The following is a 26,778-nucleotide window of genomic DNA, read 5'->3' on the forward strand; positions in this document are numbered from 1 at the left end:
TAGAAACAAACACACACATACATCTCACAACCATATTCACACTATTTTCTGAAAAGAGGTAGCTTGGGCTTTGTCAAGGCTAATAAACAGAGACTGTGCTCCCAGCCAACAGCTCAAACCATCGATTAAAGTAAAATTGAAGATGTTTTTGGAATCAGTGTACAGGCAGACACATCCTATTTACTTTAAAACCTGAAATACAACAACAGCTTCTTCACTGACCGTCTGCAGAGAGAAGGACTAGAAAATCTCTAGGGACAATTTATCCTCAGAGGCCTTGTTTTCCGAAATGCAAATGATTGACAATTGAGCTCAAATGGAAAAAAAAATCAGGAAACGAGCAGCCTGAATTCTTTGGGATTCTAAAACAAGAGGTAATTTTGAAAGAAATGAAAATGGGTTTTAAATGTCCTTAAAATCTAAAGGAAAACACTGTATCAGCCTGTTCTTCGGTGTTCAGCCAAGAAAGCCAAGGTAGTGACATAACAGGAGGATGGTGAGAACAAGAAGCACCCCACTGCCGGCCCAGCCCAGCCAGAGGCCCAGGCCCAGGCGTGGCCAAGCACGGGTTAGCACAGCCAGGACACGGAGCTGTTGCTGCAGAGCACAGACTGCCTGGCCAGCTGCCCCGCCCAGGAGCACAGCACAGACAGGTGCACAGATCAGCAGCCTCACCTCCAGCATTGGCCTGGCGCTGTCGTGCACAGACAGAATGTGCGTCACCTTGTTCTTGCTCAACTGCTCTGCATCTCTGGCATCTGTCACAGAAGAAAGGGGGGGCATTTTAGTATTTTCTGCAAGTGAATACTCCTTAAGGAAAAAACACAAAATTACTTGCATATTTCTTTCTTAAAAATTCGTAATTGAATTGTGGTGCTTGAGAAGACTCTTGAGAGTCCCTTGGACTGCAAGGAGATCAACTCAATCAATCCTAAAGGAAATCAACCCTGAATATTCATTGGAAGGACTGATGCTGAAGCTGAAGCTCCAATACTTTGGCCACCTAACACAAAGAGCCGACTCATTGGAAAAGACCCTGATACTGGGAAAGATTGAGGGCAGGAGGGGAAGGGGACAACAGAGATGGCTGGATGGCATCACTGTCTCAATGGACATAAGTTTGAACAAACTCCAGGAGATAGTGAAGGACAGGGAAGCCTGGCGTGCTGCAGTCCATGGGGTTGCAAAAGTTGGATACAACTTAGCGACTGAACAATAAAGGGAATCTAGAGTTATTGCTTTTAGGTATTCTGCAGATAACTCAGTTTATTTCTGACTGACAAGTCTTTTGATACAAAGTGGTCATATAAAACTTGAAAAGTATGTAGACTGATAAATAGTATAATGATGATTATTGCTGTTTAAAGGAAATGAACCACTAAGTCATGTTGTAGCTGATGCTTATTAAGTTGCAGACCCTCACGTTAGCTACTCACATGAAACATGGAAAAAGAAAGATATTTCAAATATTTTTAATTACCTCTTAATGATTAGGAATCTAAATTAAAATTAAATACAAAACAATCTTCTAAGATACAGGAACCTGCCAGAGACTAATCGACCTAATGTCAAACAGCAGGAATAGGACCAGATGCAGGTATGACGTGGTTTACGAATGCATCCACTTACGCTAAACTAAAAACGGGTACTTAATGGAAAGTCCAGACAAAGCAGTTCATAAGTCATCTGGCTATGAAATTATCTGCATGTGAAACTAAGGAGATACCAAATTATATTCCCTTCCTATGAACCCACCCAGAGAAGAAAGCCACGCGAATCCCCTCAAGCTGGAACTTCTGCTAATCTACAGAACAGGGTGCAGCAGGAGACAAGGAGGTCCATTCCCCCGGGGACACGTTTTCTAAAGTGATACAGGGTAAGATGATTGAAAACCGAATGTCTGATCATTCTGTTTCTGGAGAATATTAACGCCATGAGAAAACACTCAGGATGTAGCATTAAACAGGGGAAAGGGGAAGCAGGCACCAAACTACAAATACAATATGAACTCAACTTGTAAAAACACATAAAGACAACAAACACAGAGGGGACGCTGTTGTCAGGAATCGGCCTAGACAGTGACCATCTCGAAGAGACAGAATTGCGTGTTAAGTTTTTTCTTTATCGTTTGTGTGTGTATATTCAATACAGATGGCTGTAAGAGTTCAACATGTCTAAGAACTACCCGGATTTTTTTAAAAAGGCAGATTCCTGGGCTCCAACTTAGTTCAGGGTCTATGGCAGGGCCACATTCCGAATAAGCCTTAGTGAATAAGAGTAGAAACGAAGAAGCACCATTCTAAAACATTCTACAATAAGCATATACCACTTTTATAGTCAGAAAAATAATCTTTAAAAGTAATATAAAAATGTTGGCTTTTATTTTGACTCTCTTAATTGCTCCAACCACCTCAAACAGCCTCTCAATCCATTACATGGGGACTCATCTAGCCACCCAGCTCCCAACTACACCAAGTTGTGATCTAGGTGAGCTTTGAACTTGGCAGGAACTGGACTTATTCAGGGTCCACAGACAGGCATCCCCCACGTTTTAACTCAAATGTGATTTTCCAATCCCCACCAGGCTGTGCATTTTGGACAAGTAGTGGAACGTCAAGCTGGAGCATTAGGCTCCCAGACAAGGTGAGGCAGCCAGCAGGAGGGGTGTTCAGAGCCGCTGGGCTGGGAGGGGCATGGGGAGGGTCTGCACAGTTGGAGGAGACACTGTGGGCCAGGATCTTCCAGATTCTGACTCCACCCAGGAACGAAGTTGGAAAATCAATAATTGTTTTGTTATTGTTCAGTTGCTAAGTCGTGTCCCACTCTTTGTGACCCCACGAACTGCAGCACACCAGGCTTCTCTGTCCATCACTATCTCCCTGAGTTTGCTCAAACTCATGTCCATAATAATTGTTTACATATATGTTCTTTTTTCCTTTTTGTAAAAAGCAATGTTATTGAGACAGAACAGCAGTGGATAAACAGACACAGAGGACAGGCCCAAGGACATGGGGGTGGAGAGGGAGAGATGCATGGAGAGATTGAGGTGGGGACTTACAGCACCTCATGCAAAACAGAGCCTATGGGAATCAGCTGCCTGACTCAGGAGACCCGAACAGGGCCTCTGTGACAATCTAGAGGGGTGGGACGGAGAGGGAGATGGAAGGGAGGTACAGGAGGGAGGGGACACTGATGACTGATTCTTGTTGATGTATGACCGAAAACAACAAAATTCTGTAAAGCAATTATCCTTCAATTTAAAAAATAAAGTGGAAAAAAAAGTGTTACTGAGATAATTCACCCTTTTAAAGTGTACAATTCAATGGTTTTCAGTATATTCAGAATTGTCTAACCATCACTACAACCTAAATTTAGAATATTTTCATCACCCCATGAATATACATTTGTAACACAGATTAAGGTAAACAACAACAAAAAAGGTGGTTTGAAGTCAAAATTACTTTGTTTTGAACATAACCACACTTGGTACCACACATCAGAAAAACTGACTGCTGTGCCCTTAAGAACACAGAAGTGGCTCCTGGAGACGCCCCTGCTCCTTCTGCTCCTCGCATTCCCAGTCCAGTCCGAGCCTTTCTATTCTGCGGTAGCGCCATCCGCACACACACACACCGTAGGACAGCTCTTCCCACAAGCATGTGTCTGTCCACACGTGTAAGTGCACTACTGATGACGGCATCCATTCTTCAGGACTAGAAGCGGCTGGTGGGTGGCTGTCTACAGCCACGGGCACTGTGGGAAGGAGCACACGTGCAGCTGGAACCGGCCTTGGGGGCTCAGCCCGCCCACCCGCATGCGCACAAGCTCTCCCTGAGCAGGGAGTCCTAGGAGAACTCAGTCCTCTGTTGCTCAAACCAAGGTCTGCCATCTGCAAGTGTGCTGGAACTGCTGGCAGAAGTCCTGAATTTGGTTGGTTTTCATTACAGTTTTTTGATTTGTAAAAATATTCACCCAGCAATTCTACATCCAAGAATTTATCCTAAATTCCATATTGTTTCCAAACTCAAAGACATTCCCCTCTTCCCACGAAACCATTAATAACAACTCATTAAATAACCATAAAGATGTCCATGCATTCCAGCCCAACTCGCCTACCTGCCACAAAGCACTCGCTGCTTTCTCAGAACAAAAAGCTTACTAATTTAGGAACTCCAGGACTATTTTTAACACCTTCTAGCACTGATGAGCAGCTGTCAGTCCAGTGTGCTCAGAATACTCTTTAAGGTCAATTAGCTGCCCTCTGAGCCCAGCGGGGAAGACGACGTGAATATCAGGGCAGAGACCTCAGAGATTGTTTTAAGAGTCAATGTGAACCTGAACTTGCAGATTTACACAACCAGAAAACAGACAGGAGTGTGTTCCAGCGCGTGTGCCCAGAAAGGGCGGCGGGGTGAGGGGGGTCTCCCCAGCAGCACAGCAGGCTGCTTCCTGCCTGTGTCCGGCCCATCCATGACAGCACACCTGCCCTCCCCCACACACGGGGGGTGGGGCCAGCCCCTTCCCCCTCCCCTCCCCTCCTCTCCCCTCCCTGCGCATTTTGCTCTGTGGCTTTCTACTCACCTTTGCAACTACAGAGCATTTTGAGACAAATAAGCTAAAAATGAAAAGTCAACAGCTAATAGCATATCAGTAAATATCAAAGAAGTTGCAGAGAAATGTGTGACAAGAATAATCGGCTAGAGATGAAACTGCCACTTATTTTCCCCAGGTGACTAAAAAAATAGGTCTCTGAAAGTTTATTACTAACTAGAAAATAAAAGTGATAAAGATGATAAACAGGTTATATGACTGCTAAGTGTGCCTTTTAGCCATCCTCTTTTGATAGTAAAACTCCAACATGTGTGTACAGTTAAATGAAGGTCAGAGGTCAAGGTAGACCCTGCAGGGCTCTCTACACCACTCTTTGAGCCATGGGCCAAGACGTCGAGGCACAAGGATAAGGCTGCTGGTGGTGTCCAGACCAGACTGCACACACTGAGTCCTCACCTCGACGCCGTCACGCATGAGAGCCTAAAGCCGAGCTTTAAAGAAGCAAGCTCACCACTGGCAAAAGACACCCGTGTCCTTCCACAGATGAAGGATAACACAGTGTGGCCCATCCACACACGGTTATTCAGTCTTAACAAGGAAGGAAATTACGACACAAGCACAGCAACGAAAGAACAACGTCAAGCTCCGTGAAGTCAGCCCGTCACAAGAGGACCACGGCCACATGAGCCTGCTCACACGAGGCCCCTGGCGCAGTCAGACTCGGAGACAAGCAGCGGGAGGGTGGTTTCCAAGGGCCGGGGTGCAGGGCAGGAAGTAGTGTCTGGTGGGGACAGAGACTCAGCTGGAAAGGAAAGCGTGCTGGGGATGGGTGCAGGTGATGGCTGCACAATAGCAAGAATGTACTTAATGCCCCTGAACTGCCGCTTAAAAAGGGTTAAACGGCATAGTTAATAGTTTTTGCATATTCTACCACAATAATGAAAAAAGAGAACTCACCTTTGAAGTTGCCAATATACAGGCCAGGCAGGATCTATGGGGAGACAGACCAGACAGAAGTGTTACAGGTTTCAGTCTGATGGCATTCGTCACAGAGGCTGGGCCCTCCCAAGGCCTGTGCCCACCACACCAACCTCCCAGCAGCTTCTCAGACAGACCAAAAGGTCTCCTTGTCTCCAGGCCTCACAGTGTTCACCACATTCTGAGTCCAGCCCCAAACCAGAGTCTCCACAGCCCGTCCTCCCGTCCTGCCTCCTGTCCCCCAGCCCCTCTGCTCCGGGCTCCAGCACCCGTCCGCCACCATCTGAGGACTTGCACCTGCTGTCCCTCCCCTCCTGCTCCCCATCCTTCGGGCCTCAGCTCCAACTCACAACCTGGGGAGGCCTGACCTGAGCCCGACACCCGTGCCTAGGGGGCTCCTGCTTCAGTGCCCCCATCCTCTGTGCTCCCCTCACATGAGGCTGTCGTGGGCATCACCAGGTGGAGGGCAGTCCCCTCTGCTGGGCTGCAGACCCAGAGCCCAGCCCAGGGCTTGGCCCATGATGACCATTCAGTAGAGAGTTGCTAAATGAGTGAGTGAACTGTCTAAACATGCAAGTTAAGAAGAACACACATTTACTCCAAAACATCTACTTCTTCTAAGGTTCTCAAGCCAGAATCAGATTTCTGGAAAGCCCCAGGGTTGACACAGAGATTCAGCAGATCTGAGATGAGAATGGGTGACTGCAGGTCACAGGTACCCCCCACCTTGCAGAATACGAAGCCAACCTCCGCCCTGCAATACTCTGCATGGAAACTCTGAAATCCAAATGCAGACAACCCCCGGGAAGCTACACCGCCATTGTGATTTCCAAGTGTGCACAGCACACTGGCCGTGGTGACACTTCACTGCAAGCCCCGTGCCCTGGCGACACCCCCGTCAGCCACCACCAAACACTCCTCTTGGCCTGTCTGCTTCGCACTCCCTCTTCTCTCCACTCTCGGTAAGAAAGCTGAGAGCAAGGGCAGTAATGTTCATCAGCTGTGTGGATTCTTTCGAGCACTTTCCTGACACCCAGCTGCTGCTAAAAAGTGACTGCGGGGACCTACTAGGACACAGGCTCAGCGTCTGTGCTGGGAACCGTGGGACTAATTGACCAAGATGGGACACTCATGAGAGTGAAAAGAGATTCTGTTAATAATCACTCCAGGACAAGAGGCAAAACCCAGAAGGGACGTGGGCACTGGGCCTTGTGGTCACTCTGGCTGACTCAACAAGCTGGGAGCCAAAACTGGCTTGGAAAGCACCCCAGGGGACTGAAGGCCTGGGTCTGTTGCCGCCTGAAGTCACAGACTGAGGCAGGCAGGATTCTCCCTGGAACCAGGAAATACAAAACTGTGTCTCAGAGGAAACCCCGGCATCCATTGCCAAGGAGATAAAGCACTCAACAGGTCTCTCCTCAAACAGTTTGTGGAATTCTCCTGTGAGCAAGGGTGGAACAGATAGTTCACAATTCCTGTTCTAAAATGGAAGAACAATGCAAGCTCATCCAGGAGACAGCTCAAACTGCATTCCCTGGCAGCTCTTGCCTGTGTGGGGCTTTGTCATTTCCATCTCCAGTCCCCCAGGGCCTGTCCTGTCTTTATGAGACATTCGAGGGCAAAACCAGCACAGTTCTTTTCACTGATGGGGACAAAGACAGCCTCCCGGACCAAGCGTTGCTCAGGCTCCTTTGAGTCTCCACTGCAGGCCTGGTCCTTGGCCACACTTAGCAAAGAATCCTGCTAAGCCAGTTGTCAAGCATCCACCTGCTCTTAGTATCAGCCAAGCTCCTCTTCCTCCACCCCTGGCATCTAACCAAGTTCCGTCAGTGATCTTCCATCCATTCATCTGCCCCTGTTATACTGGGAGTGGAACCCCATCTCTCACTTGTAATGTCTTGAATAAAAATCTTCATTGTCATTTTTAATGTGTTGAAATTATTTTTCTTTCATAATATTGACCACGAAAGTCTCCCAATTCACACAGCTGACAGTTACGACAGACCACACCATAGTCGCAGAGCAGGTCTGCCTGCCCGGAGAAGGCAAGGGCACCCCACTCCAGTACTCTTGCCTGGAAAATCCCACAGACGGAGGAGCCTGGTAGGCTGCAGTCCATGGGGTCGCTAAGAGTCGGACACGACTGAGCGACTTCACTTTCACTTTTCACTTTCATGTACTGGAGAAGGAAATGGCAACCCACTCCAGTGTTCTTGCCTGGAGAATCCCAGGGATGGGGGAGCCTGGTGGGCTGCCGTCTATGGGGTTACACAGAGTCGGACTCGACTGAAGCGACTTAGCAGCAGCAGCAGCAGGTCTGCCTGCCCAGAGTAGCAGAACAGGCTCCAGTGGATGGATGGTTTACTGAGCTCTGGTCACACATGGACACCCTCTGGGCAATGGGGATGCAGTGTGACCAAGAGAGACTCGGCCCTGCCAATGTCCCACTTCCCTTGTTGAGCCCCTCGCCCAGGAAGGAGGAGGCACCGTGGCCACTCTGGGGTCCCCAAGGGCCTTTGGGGGCCCCTGATGTCCCAGAGGAGTGGGCCAGGAGACAGGAGGATGGGCAGGGGAACGGTGGAGATGGCCAGCCCTGCAAGAGGTGGGTCTCTCCTGGGAGCGGGCGTGGAGGAGGTGACACGGAGGGTGCAGAGATGGGCAGCCCTGCAGGTGTCCAGGGCTCTAGATCAAATGCCACTGAGATGCTGGGTGTGTGGGGCTGTTAGAAGGAAGTATTTGTATTTACTGTATCTCAGAAACATCCAAATGAGTACGAAGGAACGTGTTCCTTGGTGCTCACCCTGGCGGGGTGCTGGGGTCTGGAGGTCAGGAAGGACATGTTTCCATATAGTGCACACACATTACTTCCATTTAGTTTCTTCAGAAATTCAAGTGGGCTATTTGGGGAAAAGATTCTATGACCCATTTTTCCTTCTCTTCTTTGTATTTCTACTATCTTCTCTACTAAACATAAGCAAATACGTTTCATATTATCTTTAAATAGAAGAAACAGGGGTGTGTGAATAGCTCACCTCTGGGCTCTGCTACCCTCGAGCCACGACTCTATGGTTCCTGAACGAACCCCTTGGCGCTCTCCTCCCGAAGCTCAGTCCCCTGTACTCCACTGCCCCCAGCCCTGTCGCAGCCCTTGGCCCTTGGCTACGGGGCCAAGGACCCCAGTCTGGAACCTCATAGGCTGCAGAAGTAGCCACTGAACTTACCTATTTCATCAAATTAAGCTTTGAAAGTCACATTCTCGTTGGGTCCTCTTCTAGATCAAAATGTTCAATGGCAAACCCTTTCCCAAGAAAATGGAGGCCAAACGGAAACTTTCACCGTGGCCTCCTGCCCCTGAAGGACCCCAATTCTCTTCAGTCTCCACCAAGCCAGACAGCCCAGACTCCCCGACCAGTTCCACCCTGGAATATCGCCTGCTCTGCTCCCAGTATTCTCACTAGAGAGGGCAGAGACCCTCACTGCTTGGGGTCCTTCATCCCATGAGTCTGCTCAAGGGTTACAAACCCTGCAACTGACAGCTGTTTACTGGTTTCCAAGACTTGGAAGCCCCTACTTTGGAGCCTGGTAGGCTGCACCAGCCCCCAGCCCATCGGCTCCCTGCTACAGCGGCAGCAGGCCTCCATGGCTGCTCCAGGCTGGAGCCGAGACAGCACAGCACCCACCAGCACCCTGCCTGGTAGCGGGGGCCCAGGGCTGGCAGAACCCACAGAGCTCACTGGCAGTGGCAGCAGCAGCAGCACCTTGGAGCAGCTGCAGAGACGCTCTCCCCAGGTCAGTCCTAGAATCGGCTCCTGGCAGAGTTGCCTGAATCTGGTTCTCTAGCCCTCCTGGCCTTCTGCCGTTTCAGCTCAAGCAGATGCATTTGGATTCTACTGCTTACAACTAGGCATCCTGATCCAAGAAGGCAATGGCACCCCACTCCAGTACTCTTGCCTGGCAAATCCCAAGGACGGAGGAGGCTGGTAGGCTACAGTCCATGGGGTCGCTAAGAGTCGGACACGACTGAATGACTTCACTTTCACTTTTCACTTTCATGCACTGGAGAAGGAAATGGCAACCCACTCCAGTGTTCTTGCCTGGAGAATCCCAGGGACAGGGGAGCCTGGAGGGCTGCCGTCTACGGGGTCGCACAGAGTCGGACACGACTGAAGTGACTTAGCAGCAGCAGCAGGCATCCTGATGTAGGCCTTTCAACCCAGAAAAATGCACAAATGTAAATAAACTGCACAAATCTTCAAGCAAGTCACAGGGCAGCAAAGCCCTGCCCACCTGGGAAAGCAGCCCCACCAGCGCTGCAGGGACCACCAGGAGAGCCCGCCCTCCTCTGGGCATCACTCCTGCCTTGGTCAGCACTGGCTTCCACGCCTCCCTGGGATCCCAGCCAGTCTGCTCCTCTGGAAGCCGTGGTGCAGGCCTTTGTCCAGCTCCCATCTGATCCACTGACACAACTTCTTAGAGATCCCCTACCTCTGGCTTTGTCCCCCAAAGGGCTCCTGAACCTGCCTTCAAGGTGCCAAGTTGACCATGTGACTCCAGATTAAACTCTTCCCAGGGCTCCAAATAGCTCTGGGAAATTAGATACCTCAACAAGAGCTGTCCTTCAGGGATGGAGGTTTCGATGCCTTTAGCCTCCGCCCCACAGCCCGAGGTGATGAGGCAGAGACACAAGTCAGGCTCCCCAGCTCCAGCACCTAGGTCTCATGGGAAACATCTCCATTTTCAAACACTGTCAACTGTATATTTTTAAAAACCTTAAATACTGTGATAAATGACTATGACCCCTATACGCTGCCTGCATCATATCTGTGAATACGCTTTCTCTAAACCTGAGTGGTTGCTGCATGATCGGCAGATCACTACTTAGGTAAATGTCTCTTCAATGAATGAATGAACAACATGAGCCAGGTGGGAGGGGCCACGCAAAGAAGAGAGAGATGGAAAACCACTGTGGATGAGGCCTGAGAGATCCTGCTTTGCCCCTTTCTGCTCTGGGAAGGTCGGTGCCCAGGGCCAAACGACGGCAAGGACAAGAGGTCTGCCCTCACCAACATCAGGGAGGCAACTCACTCGAAACCATGCAAGCTGCACATTTATATGCATTTAAATATTTTAATTGTAAAAAGAGGACAGAGTTGTGTGAGTAAACTTTCAACTCCATTTTCCAGACGAGGAGAATAAATTACAGTTTCAAGGGCTGGAAATAGAAAGCAAATTGCATGCTAAGTTGTTCAGTTGTGTCTGACTCTTTGCGACCCCATAGACTGTAGCCTGCCAGTCTCCTCTGTCCATGGGGATTCTCCAGGCAAGAATATTGGAGTCGGTTCCCATGCCCTCCTCCAGGGGATCTTCCCAACCCATGGATCAAACCCAGGTCTCCTGCATTGCAGGCAGATTCTTTACCATGCGAGCCAACAGCTCAATCCCAATTTCTGTAGTTTCTTCCATCAGTTCAGTTCAGTTCAGTTGCTCAGTCGTGTCTGACTCTTTGCGACCCCATGAATCACAGCACGCCAAGCCTCCCTGTCCATCACCAACTTCCGGAGTTCACCCAGACTCACGTCCACCGAGTCGGCGATGCCATCCAGCCATCTCATCCTCTGTTGTCCCCTTCGCCTCTTGCCCCCAATCCCTCCCAGCATCAGAGTCTTTTCCAATGAGTCAACTCTTCGCATGAGGTGGCCAAAGTACTGGAGTTTCAGCTTTAGCATCATTCCTTCCAAAGAAATTCCAGGGCTGATCTCCTTCAGAATGGACTGGTTGGATCTCCTTGCAGTCCAAGGGACTCGAAAGTCTTCTCCAACACCACAGTTCAAAAGCATCAATTCTTAGGCACTCAGCCTTCTTCACAGTCCAACGCTCACATCCATACATGACCACAGGAAAAACCATAGCCTTGACTAGACGAACCTTTGTTGGCAAAGTAATGTCTCTGCTTCTGAATATGCTATCTAGGTTGGTCATAACTTTCCTTCCAAGGAGTAAACGTCTTTTAATTTCATGCCTGCAGTCACCATCTGCAGTGATTTTGGAGTCCAAAAAAATAAAGTCTGACACTGTTTCCACTGTTTCCCCATCTACTTCCCATGATAGAGTTATAAAACAAGATCCAGGAAAGCTAGAGAACTGGCCATTGACAGGGAGAGAAACTACATTTTTGTTTTCAAGGAGAATAAAAAGCCCATAAATATTTAAATATCTACATCAGTCAGCTTCAACTCAAACTTAAAACTCTAAATATTTGACTGGTAGGTTTCCCCAGTATAACTGGTGCTGGTAATCCCTAAGGACAAAGAAAGAGAAAATGAAATGAAACAATGTTCTAGCAGGCTCAGGCTCCTCCTGGCTCATGGAGGGTGAAGTGGCTGATCAGTGACATCACCGAGAGTTGGGGCTCAAGCCAGAATTGAGAACACAGGGGGAGTGAAGTCATCACCCCATGGCGAGAAGTAAGGACAGGTCAAAGAAAGTCTGTATGTGCCATGTGAGAATGTCCTAGGCTCTAAAGGAAGTCCTTTCCCTCTGCTGAGGGTGTTGACGCCCTATCGTCTACCTGGATGGCTGCTTGTCACTCAGATCTCATTTGAGATGACTGCTCTAGGAAATGGCAACCCACTCCAGTATTCTTGCCTGGGAAATCCCATGGACAGAGGAATCTGGTGGGTCCATGGGGTCACAAAGAGTAGGACACGACTGAGCGACTAAAATAACAACAATAATCTGTACTTTGCAATTTGCAAAAAAAGGTCTCATCTGTTTCTCCAAGAATCTGGGTAGTAATTGGGGGAGGCAACATTGTACTCATTTTAAAACAAATAAGGAGACTAGCTAAGCAAACCACCATCCCTACGAATCAAGGGCAATAAAGAAAGTGCTGCTTAGGAACACTGAGGGACTCGTTCAAGAACACACCCATGCAACAGCAGAGTGGTGGACACCCCAAATTAGGCTTTCTGACAGCTACGCCCCTTTCACAACAGTGCACTTCTCATAGCAAGGCAATGCAGTCAGGGAAGGATCTACCTCCCACTACCAGGAGCAAGTCTCCCATGAAAGACTAGGGCAGCCTCACTTCTACCAGGTAGGCTGCTTTCCAGGAAAACAGGGCAGTGAGGAAGAAAGAGGTCCCTTAACAACACTGATGAACTGAGCCAAACCTGGTGCTCACAAGCTGCCCCAGGATGGCAGTGCTCCAGCCCACTGTTAGGTCATTGGTTCTGGCTGACAAGATAAAAACGTGCACATTTCTCTAGTATGATGCTTAGCCAGAGAGATCTGATTGTTGTTTTTAATCAGTTATTATTGTACTTAAGACTAATAAGATGAGAATGAGGACTTTTCTTTACAGGTCCTTCCCCAAAAGATGTTGTGGTCAGACCCTGGAGAAAGCTTGGACTCAACTAGGAATTTTCAAAGACTCCACAGAAACACGTTTGCTTGCAGCAACCTGTTGAGTTTAACCTGATCCTACTTGAGGGCTTTAGCAGCACAGCTAGGCAGTCAGTATGAAGAAAAGAGCCAGGCCACCGGGCCTTGAGTCCAGGCTCTGCCACTCACCCAGTGGGTGACTCTGGCCTGGGCACCTGTAAATGCCTAGGGATGGAATGGCGGTCTGGGGTTCGATGAGTTACCCTATGTGGTGAAGTTCAAAACAGGCCTTGGCACACACCTTGGCCAGTCTTGGTTGCCTAACCTTCCCCTCTCCTCTTTATCCGTATCAAACATGAAGGAAGACAGGAGATGGCTTTTTCCTATTTTACAACTAATTTGGGACCCTGGGGAGCTCTTTTCAGGTTATTTTCCAGCGTCTTTAGAAATCACTTGGATTAAACTGGCGTTCTAGTTTAAAGTAAAGACTTCTACTATCCTCAAAATCAGTGGCAGCTGGGTTCAAAACCAGTTCCGCCACTTCCTAGCTTTAAGACCTCAGTCATGCCACTTAATCTGAGTGTCCATTTCCCCATCTGCGTAAACAGTCAGATAAGGCGTACTGACCTCCTGGGGCTACAGTGACAAACCGCAGGCACATCATATGAGACTCAAAAGAAGTCCACCAGTGCTGTGCTCTTTTCTTTGTCTCCTCATCATCTTTAATTGCCCAGAACGCAAACACCTCTTCCCCTGCCCCTCTAGAGCTGTGTAGAATGCTATGTACACCTAGCTGACATGGGCACAATATGCTGCCACATAGGAGACTGGCATGTGTTGATGAGAAGACCCTCCACAGGGACATGGATCACAAATAAAAACTGCTGTATTCAAAACAGTAAGAACAGAATCTGCATTGCTTGGTTCATAAGTTCTCCTTGGCCAAGGATGACCGATTTTTGTGAGATGGGAAATAAATCTTGTGCCAGGCACCTCAGGACCCACACACACATTGCAAATTAAGTTTTCAGTTCCAAGGGCATTGTGTTCTAACCTACAAATGCTCTTAGAAAGGCATTTCTGTGGCCAGCACCTTATACTGCTTCCACTAGATCTGCAAATCAACCACTCCTGTTCTTACAGAAGAAATGAAGCCTAGTTCCAAGTCACACAATAACACATGAACACATTCTAGTTAAGGTTTTTAATTTCTGGCTTCCAGCAATCTACTTTGCCACCAAACAATCTTGCAACTTTGAGCAGTTCTTCAGATCTCAGCTTAAACATCTTTACTCCACATGATCCTTGGCCTGCACTGAACGCTGCTTCCAGGCTGTGCTCATCACATCTATTTCTGACTCTATCCTCTGGGGCCTCCACTCCTCTTGACCGTGTGTTTGTTCTCTCTCTCAAATCACACACACATGCACACGCACACAGGCTGTCATGCAATACAGTAGCCATTAGCCACAGTGACTCTGAGTACTTAAAACGTGGCTAATCCCAAATGAGATGTCATTTAAGTATCAAATATACACCAGACTTTGAAGACATAGTACAAAAAATATATATACAAAACAGTGATTTTTATCTATTAAATGTTGAATGACAATATTCACAATATATTTCAGTTAAATAAAATATATTATTAAAATTATTTTTACTTTTTTAATGTGGCTACTGGAAAATTCTAGATTACACATATAGCTCACATTATATTTCTATTGGGCAACTGCTGGTCTCTACTGAAGGTTTCATGAAAGACCTGTCTGTGTCATTTACCACTGCACCCCCCACCTTGGTCCCCACAACCAGCACCTAATAGTAAGCACACAATAAAAACTCACTGATTTAATGGTGTCTCCAAATCTCTACCCATGTTTCCCCATCTCTACCTTGGAGATACTGGTTCTACTTACAATACAAGAGGATTATGATAATAACATTAATAAGAAACATACTGCTTTCTTTGAAAGGTCAAACTCATGTATGAAAAAGACAGCTTTGGCTAAAAATCTGAAAATAATTTTGAACACTTAGGCAATGATCTGTATCCCTAAGTATGTTCTTTCAGTTTTAATAGAAAAATACTACAAATTAAATGCTGAAAAAAGTGGAGAGTGAACACCTCAAGTGGAGAAAACTAGGAAAAACACCAAAATAAACCTGAGGCATAATCACAACTAATGGGAAGGCAAACAGAGCCCACTGCCTCGCCGAAGACCCTTCAAGGTTCTGCTTTCACTAAAAAAAAAGTTCATGGTGCCGTGCTAATGGAGACATAATGCAAGTATTTATCCAAGAAACAGTCTCTTTCCAAACCTGATTACTGTCACAGGCCTTCCCTCCAAAAAGCCCTCGCAAGGAATAGGACCCTGGTTAACAAAAACCTCTGGTATGCGGGCCTAAACCGCGCACTCGACCTTTGATAAACTAAGTCTCAATGACACGGTGAACGTGGCAGGTAAGCAGTTGGGCAGGTAGACAGGACACTCCCTGCAGCACCTTCACTGCCTGCCTCGGCCGCGGACACTGAAGGAACCCCGGGGCCCACGAGTCGGCCGTGGACCCACCCAGCAGGACAGCTGAACCTGCACGGACCCTGGGTGAGTGTGGTGCGCGGGGAGGAGAAGAGGACAGTCCACCCTCTGGTCCGGGACCACTTCAAAGACCCGAGAACAGACAGTTTTCGATGAAGGCTTTTTAAAAAAAGTTCTGTATTCTTTTCTTTAAGCCGGCAGTACCAGATCACAAAATCCTTCGCCGTGTTTGCCCCAGGCAGCTGGAGTCCGATCCCCTCCCCGGCAGGAGAGGCACAGCAGGGAGGGGTCTGGGCAGGGAGGGCTGGAGGGCCGGCCGAGCAGAGGCGGGGAGCAGCCGCACGACCGCGATAAAGCAGCTTCGAATCTGTGCCCCACACCCGGGCAGTTACAAGCACCCCAGGATTTAGGCTTCTATCAACTTTTCTGTCCTTAAGAAAAAGTTACCCGCACACGGTAAAAAATCTGGGAAGAAGACATTACGGAAGAAGAGACACTTATCTCCTCCTGTTTAGCAATGACGTGGGCGGTGATGCTTCAGGAGCTGAGCTGGGGGTGAAGCGGGAGGTGGGGGGAGAGGGGGTGGGGGGAGGAGAAGGGAGAAACCACAGCCCTCCCCGCTCAGGCCGGCGCGCAGGTCGAGCGCCGCCCGCCCGGAAGCGCGGCCCGGCCTCGCGGCGCTGGCTCGTGGCCCCCGCCCTCTGGGCCCGGGCGCTCGGGGCGCCCCTCGCCGCAAAAGCCCCGCGCAGGGAGGCCGGGGGGGCAGAGGGAGGCGCGCGGACACGTTACCTTGTTCATCCCATTCCCCATGGCGGCCGCGCGGTCTGGCCCGGGGCGCGGCGGCAGGCGCAGTCAGGGCATGCGGGGCGGGCGAGGAGGAGCGCGCGCCCGCGGACCCACGGCGGAGCCCGCGGCCGCCCGGCCGGTCCGACCGCTCCGCTCCTGCCTGCCCTCCGCCCCTGGACTTCCCGGCCGCCAGGCAGAGGCGCCAGCGCCCCTGTGGGAAGGGGTTCGCGACGTCCCCACCCACCACCGCCCCCCAGTGAGCTGGGCGCCTGTCACGCCGGACCCCCGGACTTGTGGACACGACTCCTTGGAGGCTGGGCCAGGGCAAAGGGATTTGTCTCCTGGGGACGCTGGTGGGCGGGGACAGGGACAAGACTCCTGGGGTCGGAGGCCTCCGGAATTACGGCTCCTCGGCGGCCGGGCCAGGAGACTGGGGACTGGCGCTCCTCGGAGGCCCGGGCCAGGGCGCACGCGCACCCCAGCCGCAGCCGCGTGCGCGTTCTGAGTCTGGGCGGGGCCGGTGGTCACGCAGGCGCGCCCCGACCCGGTGGGGAGAGTCACGGAGGCTCCCCTGGGATCACGGTCACCAAAACTCCCGCAGGCCTTTCCCCGGGGAGACTGGGGGCCTGTTACCAGCAGTCACCGCCCTGCCTTGACTGCCTGGGTGAATCAGGTGCTAATCAGAGCCTTGGTCTTGGCAGCTCCCCTGTCTGGGTTTTCTGAGTGCGCCCGATTTAGGCCGGGTGGGGGGATTCCTACGGCCCTGCCCCACCCACGAAGACCGAGAAGGCTCACCCGGTGGCGAAAGGTGGGCTCGGTGACTCATCTCTGGGATGACCTCACCTCCCGACCCCAGCAGAGCAGATGTCCGGATTTGAGACCTCATACCGTGACTTTGGACGGCTAGTGCGTTCCCTTCTTCAGATTATATACTGGCTCGAGTAGGTGCATGGGTGTGTTGGTTCAGGTGCTTCTGGAAAGCCCCTGCCCTTGCTCAGCACATGGTCATGTCCGCACCGTGTCTCTGCCCGGAGTGGAGTACTCTCTAACACAATTGTGTAAGTATTCTGCACTCCTGCTAAACTCCTGACTTCTTCCCTGCAGACAGAACCCTTGAATCAGGGTTTCATCTTTCTTTTTTATATCCTCAGCAGTGCCCTGCGCCTAGTGGACGCTTGATACTTGCTAAGTGGACAGATGCATCTCTCTGGTACGGCTGAGCTCACCGGGATGACCTCATTTCATCCGCTCCTCCTTCCTCCCAGAGTCACAGCCACGCAGACTTTCTGTGTTTCCTTGAACCTGCCACCCTTGGTCTCATGATCACTTGACCTTGTCCTTGAGCCTTTGCATGGCCTGTGCTCTCTAACCAGCTGTCTCACTGTGTCACTGGCTCTTCTCTTCGAGGTCTCAGCTCAAATGCCGCCTCCTTAAAGAGGTTTTCCTAACCACCCAGTCCAAAGCAGATCCTCCAGTCACTCCCATATTACTCTGTGCAGTTTTCTGCATAGCACTTAACATGATTAGACACTCTCATGTTTATTTATTTTCCTATATCTCACTAGAACACCCTCCAGAGGAAAAGGGCCTGTCTTTTAAGGGTCGGTTTTATTCATATGGCCAGGAGCAGCGCCTGGAACAAAACAGGTGCTCGAAAATATTGTTGAATAAATTAACGAATTCCAGAGGGCTGAGAAAACAGTCGTGTGGTTCTAAGGAGTGCTGACATTTTGCAAAGAACCCGCAGACTCCACCTTAGTCATTTCCCCCCTTGTTGATGTCTTCTGGGCCAAACAGGTACCAGAGCCTCGTGTGTAGGAAATGCCCCCTCAGCGTGCTCCCACCTTGTCCCCGTGGGTAGGATGGCACGCAGACCAGACAGCACCCTCCCTGCCCCTTGCTTCTGGAGTGTGCCTTCCCTCCTGCCTTGACATCCTCTTTTCCCTCTGACCTCCCGGTCACCTGGGCAGCTCCTCCTCTGCTCTGCACCATTCTTACTTGTGTAGGCAGCACAGCGTGGTTACTGGACTGCCTGGGGAATCCCAAGACCAACCTCTGATCCTAAGTCTCAGAGTGCTATTGGGCAAGATGATCAACTTTTCTGAACTGTGTTTTTTTTTTTTCCTCCTGAAAATTTACAAAGATCCTACCCCGAAATCAATGAATGACTTTTATTTTCCTTCTCTACTGTGCTGTTGAGCTTGTAGTAGTCAGATGAACTTGTGAAATCACAATTCATAAGTTAGTATTTTGCCCATAAATGACAGATCCACACCCAGTTTTTCTTCTGCCATTCACTTGGAACATTTTCTTTCTCTTATTTCTCATAAATTTATTTTTCTAGCTCAGATCAGCTGCTTAGCAATCTCTCTTAAGCTCAGAACCAGCTCTGGCTGCCTCCTAACCGTCAGAAGTGGCACTCTGGCCTACATTCAGTATGGCCCTACAAGACTTACATGCCCAGAGTGCATTTCAAATTCTGCTTTTTGGTTAAATGAGAAAAGGTGAAAGCATTAGCATCAGAAGTCAGAAGAGTCAGTGTGTATGAGTGTGTGTGAGTGTGTGTGTATGTGTGTGTGTGTGTGTGTGTGTGTGTTGGGGAAGGTTTTCCATAAGAGAGAGTCTCCCTGTACTGCATCCACCTCCTTGAACCTGACCCCACCTAATAATCGCCATTGTCTTTCAGTTCAAGCTAAAGAAAAGGAAAAGAGAAAGTCTGACCCATTTTGACACATCCTGGTTCTCTCTCTTCATTTTCATAGACCAGAGATTTTCAAGTTCAGCTCTCATGCTGAGCTGGTGTCAAGCAATTTCCAGGCTCCTTCCTGTCTTCCTCCTCATTCCATAAAGCCCCTGATAATGGAAAGAAGGGAGAAACAAAGACACCTAGAAGAAACTGGCTTTTGTCACATTTAAGGTAGAATTTGTTCATTTGTGTTCTCTCTTATTAATAAAATTGTTAAGGCATCATAAGCCTAGTGGAATTTCATGCTGCTGTTTCCCTATCTCTCAGCACAGCCAGCATCACAGATTTTGGCAGCAACTCTCCAACAGAGGTTTCATGTGTGCATAATGTGGAATGGTTACTAGTCATGTGGGCCAACCAGAACCATGCACATGTGGTTAAGGATAACCAGTTAGTGGTGTGTTTAGTGAGCAATAACTTTGAACTTGAAGGTGGGAGTGGGTAAAGGACCACCAGCAGAAGTTCAGCCATTAGAGCCAGCCGAGCCCTTTGGGGTGTTACTGACAGTTCAGAGAATTGAGATAAACCTTGGCGTGGGCAGAAAGTAGTTAAGTAATGTTCCTTGGCTTTTTGAACATACTGTGGTCCAGAGTGTCTCAGCCTCAGCATTGCTGACATTTGGGGCTACGTCTTTTTTCCTGTGGGGTTATCCTGTGCGCATTGTGGTTTTAGCAGTGTCCCTGGCCTCTGCTCCTGTGTGCCAGCGCCGCCCCCCACCAGATGATTGTCGGAAGAGTCTCCAGCCCCAGAGAGCAGGTGCGCCTCCTGCCACTACCCTCTGTGCAGTGGGGTTACAGGGATATCTTTTAGGGATGAAATGTCTTTATCGGTGTCTCTTTCCATCTGTTTCTCCCACTGATAACTGCTTAAATACATACTAATAGATAATGTCAACCCTCTGCAGAAGCCTCAGGCCACACTGTCAGATTAGAGCAAATTAAGAACAAGAAGTTAAAATGAAGAGCTAATTAGCCAAAAACATGACTGAAAGTTTTTTATTTAAAAGCTGGAACCTAATGAATTGTGGACAGAAGTAAAAGGAAGTGGAATCTATAACTACTGAAGCAAAAACACAAAACATTTTCTCTGCTTCTCCAACTGTCTAGAAAGAGAATGGGCATCCAGTTGACTGCTTGATCATGAGGATGGGCCCTTCAATGACCTCAGCCTTTAAAAGGTCACTGATTTCCAGCCCTCCACACACTCTCCTGAATATGCACTTGGTTTCCTCTTTCCACTTAAGAAGTTTGGAGACCTCAGATCTCAGAGCCCTGACTTCTGAAGAGGGTGGTGTCAGGGGAAGACAGCAAGAGGAATGAATACTCAAGTAGGTAAACAGGGCAGAGAGATGTGAGAGAGAGCCTGGGAGAGGTAAATGGAGAGACCCTGGCATGCATATAGTTGGGAGCCTGTTGACGTGGAGTCCCCAACAGAGTTGGCAGAGGATGGCCAGCTGTGGAGGAATGGAGCTGTTCAGCAAATTATAGAGCAGAGCACCAGGCAAGGGGGAGCAAGACAGAGCCCAGGTTCCTAACGCTGGAGGAAGGTGACAGTGTTGTCAGCCTACGGTCATAGCATGTTGTGTGTAGGTAGTACTAGGTTTCCAAAATTGCAGGCTTCATGGGAGCAGGGACAAGTTGTCCTCAATCTTACTCTCCAACACCTGAAATAAGCCCTGCTGTGTGGGGAAGCTTTTAGATGTTTGTTGATTAAAGAGAGAAAATACGACTGGGAGATTGTTGCATTTATCCAGCTGTGAGGTTCACAAATAATTATCCCTTTATTTGCCAGCTACTCTGTCAATGCTGTATCTCCCTGGTGGGGCTTTTCTACAGCAGCACAGTTTCCAAGTGGGATGGCTGTGATCTAGGAGTGACTGAAGTTCTTTTGAAATCGATGTTGTGTCTACTGGAGAGAAAGAGACAGAAGTAGGGAGGCGAAGGAAGGAGATGAAGGGAGGGGAGGCATTTCCCGCAGTGTCTTCAGAGTTGCTGTAGTCTTCCTCCTGATTTGCAGCCATAGCTGTGGTCGGCAGAGCCCAGTACAGGCTGCAGTTCCGCCCTTGACATCCTGTGTTCTCTGAGCATTGGTTAGGAAGCATTCCTGGTTTATGAACATCATCTTGCCGCTTGGCTGTGGTTTTTTTTTTTTTGTCTGGGATGGTTTGCATTTCCTTCTATCTGGATGGTCTACCTGAGACAACAAACAGGTCCTTTAAAACTTTCTATGGTGAAAAAAACAAAAAAGTCTTCACAGTTGAGGATCCCAGCCCAAAGTATCTGACAAAATCTGAACAACCAGTGTCTTTTTAGATTTAGTCGAATAATTGTCTTTTTCGCCTATGTTTGACGGCTTGGGCCTTGCCTTTCACTCTAACTCATCCAGGCACACAGAGAGTTGCGCTCTTTGTAGTTCTATTTTCATGATCTCCAAATCCTCATAAAATCCTATTCAAAGTGACCACATGACTGCAATCCAGTGGAAAGGGATAGTCCCTAAGTGTCCCTAGTCAGAGGATCCCGTCTGTCTGCATTTACCACACCTACGTATCCAGCTGCCCTCTTGGAGGCACACTTCTGCTTCTTCAAATGCCTTTGGGGGTTGGGGCAGCCCAAAGTGATAGAAGGAAAGGGCTGCTCCCCTTCAGAGAAACTGACCCCCATCTGCTAAATGTTACTCTGCAGTTCTTTCCTACTGAAGAGCTCATGTTGGTCAGTTTTGTTTGTTTGTTTTCTTCCCCTTTTATGTGAAACAGAAATTGAGTGGATCTGAAGACATTAAAAGGTGTCTGGGTAGGGGGCTGGAGGGAGAAGGGGGTTTCCTCAGAGGATGGAATGTCCCAAGAGAAATCTCACTTATTGTGGGGGGGAAGTCCAGTTCATATTACATAATGGCGTCACTGTTCAACACTCTGTTGACAGTTTATTAATATTTGTCAGTATTTTGATTAGTCATTCGTCTTTAAAGCCCTGCGCATTACGGAAAGACCATTATACATGAAGTGCTCCTCGGGCTAGATGACAGAGCGGGATCATTTTCTTACCACAGCAAGCACTGGTGACTTCTCACTGACCACCTCTTGGTCTGCAGGGGGCTGTCTGCCTCCACCCAGACAGGACGGGTTCGGTCAGCGCGGCAGCTGCCGTCCAAGCCCACACGTCCGGTGCTGTGTCCCGCACTCTGCCAGCCCTGCCACGCTGCATGCCCTTTCTGTGCAGGGCTTCCACTCCAGGCTGCAGGCACAACCGCTAGCACAGGAGTAGCTGCCGCAGGGAGGACAGGGTTACTCAGTGAACAGGAAGTGAGGGTGTATTTCTCTCACATCCAGTAACCCCTGAACGAGGGCAGGGGGCCTGTGGCCATGCACGCCCTGGTTCACCAACACACAACTTGCACACCGCACAGGCTGGAGCAGCTCTCCATCTAAAAACACCTGTACTTGACTTTATACTGACGTCTTTATACTTGACTTTATACTGACGTCCGTTTCTCTCCCATTCTGCTCCAAAGTATAAGGGAGTGCTGATTTTACCACTCTGTCATTAAAGCGTCCATGATGGTGTTTTAACCCTATCAAGGGCACAGTTTTGAAGGGGACATGAGATCTCTGTCTCTAAACAGAGAAAACTTTGTGACTTTTAAATGGCAGCCCCCCTCCCGCTTGTCACAGTTCTGTGAGGCAGACCAAGGACATGTGCACTGTCTGTTGGGGACACAGATGACTGACCCGTCAGACAGTGTGACCTGCGGACGTCTTTCCTCAACGCAGTGCTTTCAGAAACATGCACAGTTTTCTGAAGTATAGAATTTACCATATTGTTTTGGTTTCAGGTGTACAACAAAGTGATTCAGTTATATATATATACACACACACACACACACAATTTCAGGTTAATTTTCATTACAGGCTGTTACAAACTATTGAATATCATAAAAATGTGCAATACGAGGTGAACTTTTGCTTTTAAAATCTCACTATTTTCATTGCAGTCATAACAACCAAGCCAGTGGGGCAGGAAGCTCTCTGCTTTGTGGTTGTTTTATTCAAGCCATGTATGAAGTTTCTTTCTGTTATAAAGGTACGTGTGTGGTTTTTTCCTTGAGTAACAGCAGCTCGAGAACTTCAGAGTCAGTATAAGTGCTGTTCTGATCGCCAGAATCACACATCTGACGGTGATAGGCTCAGAGTGAAGGGCCTCCTCTGTGGGAGGCAGACTGTGCTCTCTTCTAGTTATTGAATAAAGTTTCACAGAGTGGAGGTAATAATCCCTTAGCCCTCTTTACCTAGTTTCTAAAGAAATACTTGGTCACTTTCTGTTCCTTTTAGTTGTAAACATTTTCTTATTCATAAAATGCTCAGTTGTCACGTAAAGAAGAGGGGAAGTTGGGTCCTTGCACTCGGCGTAGAGTGTCTTTCACGAGCGGACCCTTTTGTCCAGTGTGCCCTGGGTCTCTTTCTTTCTGAAATAGGTGTCCTGCTTCCTAGGAGCCCTTTACTCCTTGGCCGCGGGACAACTGGTGACCCTTGATCTGTGGTGTGTTTGGGAAAACGTACATTGGCTTTAAACGAGAGACAATACTTAATTGTTGTTTAAGCAATTGGTTTAAATTGTTTACACATGGCTTCCTGTTTGTTTACAAATGGCTCCAGGTGTGCCACGTTGGAAAGGAGCCCTGCTTCCTCCACTACAGGACGGGTCTGGCGGTTTCCAGCAGGCACTGGTCTCTCCTCTGACCTCGTCATTGGCAGCTGGCACTTGCCAGAAGGGAAGCATTGGTTAAAGAAAAGTCAATGTTAGTATTTCTCCCTGAAGAAAAATACATATTGATCTTTCCCAAAACAAATCAATAGTTGTGTTAAGTTCAACTTGAGTATTTGCCATAGAAACTGCCTCAGAGCAACCATGAAAGCCTAATAGATTTTCCTTAAAATATTAAATCGAAGAGATCACAATGCTTTAATGAGTATTTATTTCAAGGGAAATAGACTCCTAAAAGTGGTTAGATTTTCATAAAGCAGGAGGTTTGAGTACAGAAGTGTTTTAATTCATACTCTTCTTTCTCCTCTCACACCCTCACCGCTTGCTCTCTGTCCTCAGCCCAGTCACTGCTCTGCAGGGAACAGGGTCATACATGTCCTCTGCAGCCCCGTTTCCAAGCACCGAGGTGGCATTTTTATTCGTTCAACTACCATTTGTTGAAAACCTACTATGTTCTACATATTGTGCCAGAAGCTGAGGATACAGAAATAAAACCCAAACTGTTGCCATGCTTAATTCACATTCATTCATAAGTTGTTTGGAAATAGGGACTTAATACATGAATGATTTCCATGTAACGTGGTACACTCTGAGCTTGTAAAGCTTGCTTTTATGGTAGAGGAGGTGCTCAGAACTGCCTCAGTGACTCTTCTTTTCTGTGAACGTAGGTGGCCTTCCATTTCCCACTTCTTGTGTGTGAGTTCTCTTCAAATGTATACACTCGTGTGCAAGTTCTCATCAAACACATACACTCGTGTGCATTTCAAGCACAGAGGTTCTGGTTATTCAGGGCTTGTCTTATTGCCACATCCAGGAACTCTCAGTTCATAAAATATTATTTTCAAGAGTGTTGGAACATACGGAATGATGCGATTCCCTCATGACTGGACCTAACAAGGGCAGCCCTAGACTGTGCTCTTGCTCATGAGCCAAAACTGACAGGTGCCATTGTCAAGACAAGACTGGACCTACAGAAACTGCAGATAAATGAAAGTGGCGTACAATATACAGGTTTGGGAAATATTCAGCCTGTGAAGAGAAAGCTTTTTCCCTTTTTCTTGAGGGAAATGTGGCCTTGAGAGATAGAAAGTTATGAGCTAAATCAGCAAATCAAATCTGGTGTATATTGAAGAAAATAAAATTGCAGAACTTGAAGGGCCTTTGAAGACCATCAGATTCTAGTCTAAGCTGCTGGACAACTGAGGCACCAAAATAAACAGTGGTTTCTTAGGGCCACACAGATACGCAGTAGCAGAATACACCTGCTGTCTCAGGCTTTCCCTTGTTATCCAGCCCATCCTCAGATACTCACGCGCCTTCCCCCTAACCAGTGACCAGAAGGGCAGCTCACCACAACCCAGCCTTTCAGCCCTGCTCCCACTCCAAGCTAATCTTGTTTGGGTGGGCCAGTACTTGTGATACCATGATGTCCTGAACGTCCACCCTAGAAGGCTGGGTGAGATTCCAGCCGAAGGTAAGGAAGGCAACCGCTTCAGGTGGAAAGAGGTTCGTGAGCAGCAGCACAAAGTTGGCCGTAGTTTTTTCTGGGTTGCAAGGCAGGTGGTGGTGACGGGCAGGGTAGGTTAGGACAGTATAGACATCACTGAGCATCACTGATTAGGAAGCTTAGCCTGTCATCAGCACTGATGGAGGAAGAGGTGCGGAAGGGTGAGATCCACTCAAGCTGTTTCTGTAGCCTGGGGGGATTTACTAGCGTTCTAAACAAATGAGGCTGCAAGAGGGTATAAGGGAGAGTCGGCAGGAGCTGCAGGAGGGTATAAGGGAAAGTCGGCAGGAGCGCCAGCCAATGGTCTAACTGCACGGCAGACTGTGACACCTGCTGTGCAGACCCAAAGGTACAAAATGCAAAAGGAATGGTTTTTATCCCCGAGGAGCTTGCAGTTCCGAAGGGAACATGGACAGGGGGTCAACAGTTGCCATACTGTAACCTAAGTGCTGGGGGTAGGCGAGGGAAGCCCCGGAATAGCACCACATCAGTGTTGCAGCAGGAAATGGAATGCAGTTGGCTAGCTCACGTGACCACAGTGAGGCATTACCTTGCGACAGTGTACCCAGGCTGAGGGCCACAGCAGATGCTGGCAGCAGGGGAGAGCGCGGGGGAGCCGCTGCCACATCTGCTCCTGAAGGGGAGACCGCCAGAGGCCCAGTGGAGGCTGCAGCCGTGACACCAGGACACCTGACTGGAGCTGAGGGTGGGGAGTGCTGTGGGCTGAGTCGTGTCCCCAGCTGTATGTCGAAGTCAACCCAGCACCTCAGAATGTGACTGTGTTTGGAGAGAGGGTCTGTACAAAGGTGATGAAGGTAAAATGAGGTCCTGTGGGGGGGTCAGTCATGCCTGGTGTCCTTATAAGAAGGGGCGACCAGGGCACAGACCGCAGAGACGACTTCTTCGGGAGGACACGGAGAACTTGGCCAAGGAGAGGATGCAGAAGGCACCAATCCAGCTGACACCTTGGTCTTGGACTTCTGGCTTCCAGAACCGTGGGACATGGATGTCCTGCTGTTAGAAGAGATGACAGCTATTGCCTGTCCAGGCTGTGGTGCTTCGATATGGCAGCAGTTCTAGCAAACTAATACAGAGAAGGAAGCAGCCATGGCAGAACCACGATTCTGTCAGGGAGGCCATGGGGAAAGGTACCCTAGCCTCTCTTTCCAACGGCTCTGCGATCTCACTTAAAAAAAGCAACCTGGAGGCCGGCCAAGGAGCCCAAGTGACTTGCTCCACATTTGTACTCTCCCAGGGCTTTGCAGGACAGAGAAGGGTGAGAATGGATTCAGGGGGACAAATAGAAAATGATCAGCAGAGACATCTCATCAAGTTTTGAGAAATCGAGAAAGGCTACATGGAGGAGGTGACTCTTGAACTGAGTATGGGAATAATAAAGGGGTTAACATGAATAGAGCACTGAGATTTCTTACACCATAGTATAAGTTATGTGTGGTGCTGTTTTCACCACCAGACCCTTGTGTTTACTATTTCTAGCTCAACCTAGCAGTTCAGAAAGGCTGGCAT

At 48.8% G+C, this 26,778-nt stretch overlaps 1 protein-coding gene and 1 long non-coding RNA gene across 6 annotated transcripts in view; one reads left to right on the forward strand and one right to left on the reverse strand.

Annotated features, from left to right (window-relative positions):
- The window catches only part of DUSP22 (dual specificity phosphatase 22), a 50,325-nt gene extending 32,854 nt beyond the window's left edge, over positions 1 to 17,471 (reverse strand). For 2 of the 4 annotated variants that reach the window (XM_027524200.1, XM_027524199.1), the window contains exons 1-3: positions 16,242 to 16,342; positions 5,509 to 5,542; positions 676 to 758 (exon numbers count right to left, since the gene is read on the reverse strand). In XM_027524200.1, the coding sequence (XP_027380001.1) occupies positions 676 to 758; positions 5,509 to 5,542; positions 16,242 to 16,262 (138 nt within the window). In that variant the 5' untranslated portion in view covers positions 16,263 to 16,342. Of the gene's footprint in view, positions 1 to 675; positions 759 to 5,508; positions 5,543 to 16,241; positions 16,343 to 17,033 lie in introns of those variants that run through there. The other 2 variants (XM_027524202.1, XM_027524201.1) reach the window with 2 other exon arrangements.
- Positions 16,603 to 24,260, forward strand: LOC113881282. Of its 2 annotated transcripts, none has more exons than XR_003507988.1 (2): positions 16,603 to 17,296; positions 17,393 to 24,260. It is a non-coding gene; the product is annotated as an uncharacterized LOC113881282 (long non-coding RNA). The 2 variants fall into 2 exon arrangements; XR_003507987.1 differs by having other exon boundaries at positions 17,154 to 17,296; positions 17,390 to 24,260.
- The last annotated feature ends 2,518 nt before the right edge of the window (positions 24,261 to 26,778 follow it).

The sequence above is a fragment of the Bos indicus x Bos taurus genome, chromosome 23 (assembly GCF_003369695.1).
Source record: "Bos indicus x Bos taurus breed Angus x Brahman F1 hybrid chromosome 23, Bos_hybrid_MaternalHap_v2.0, whole genome shotgun sequence".
Classification (NCBI taxonomy): Eukaryota; Metazoa; Chordata; class Mammalia; order Artiodactyla; family Bovidae; genus Bos; species Bos indicus x Bos taurus.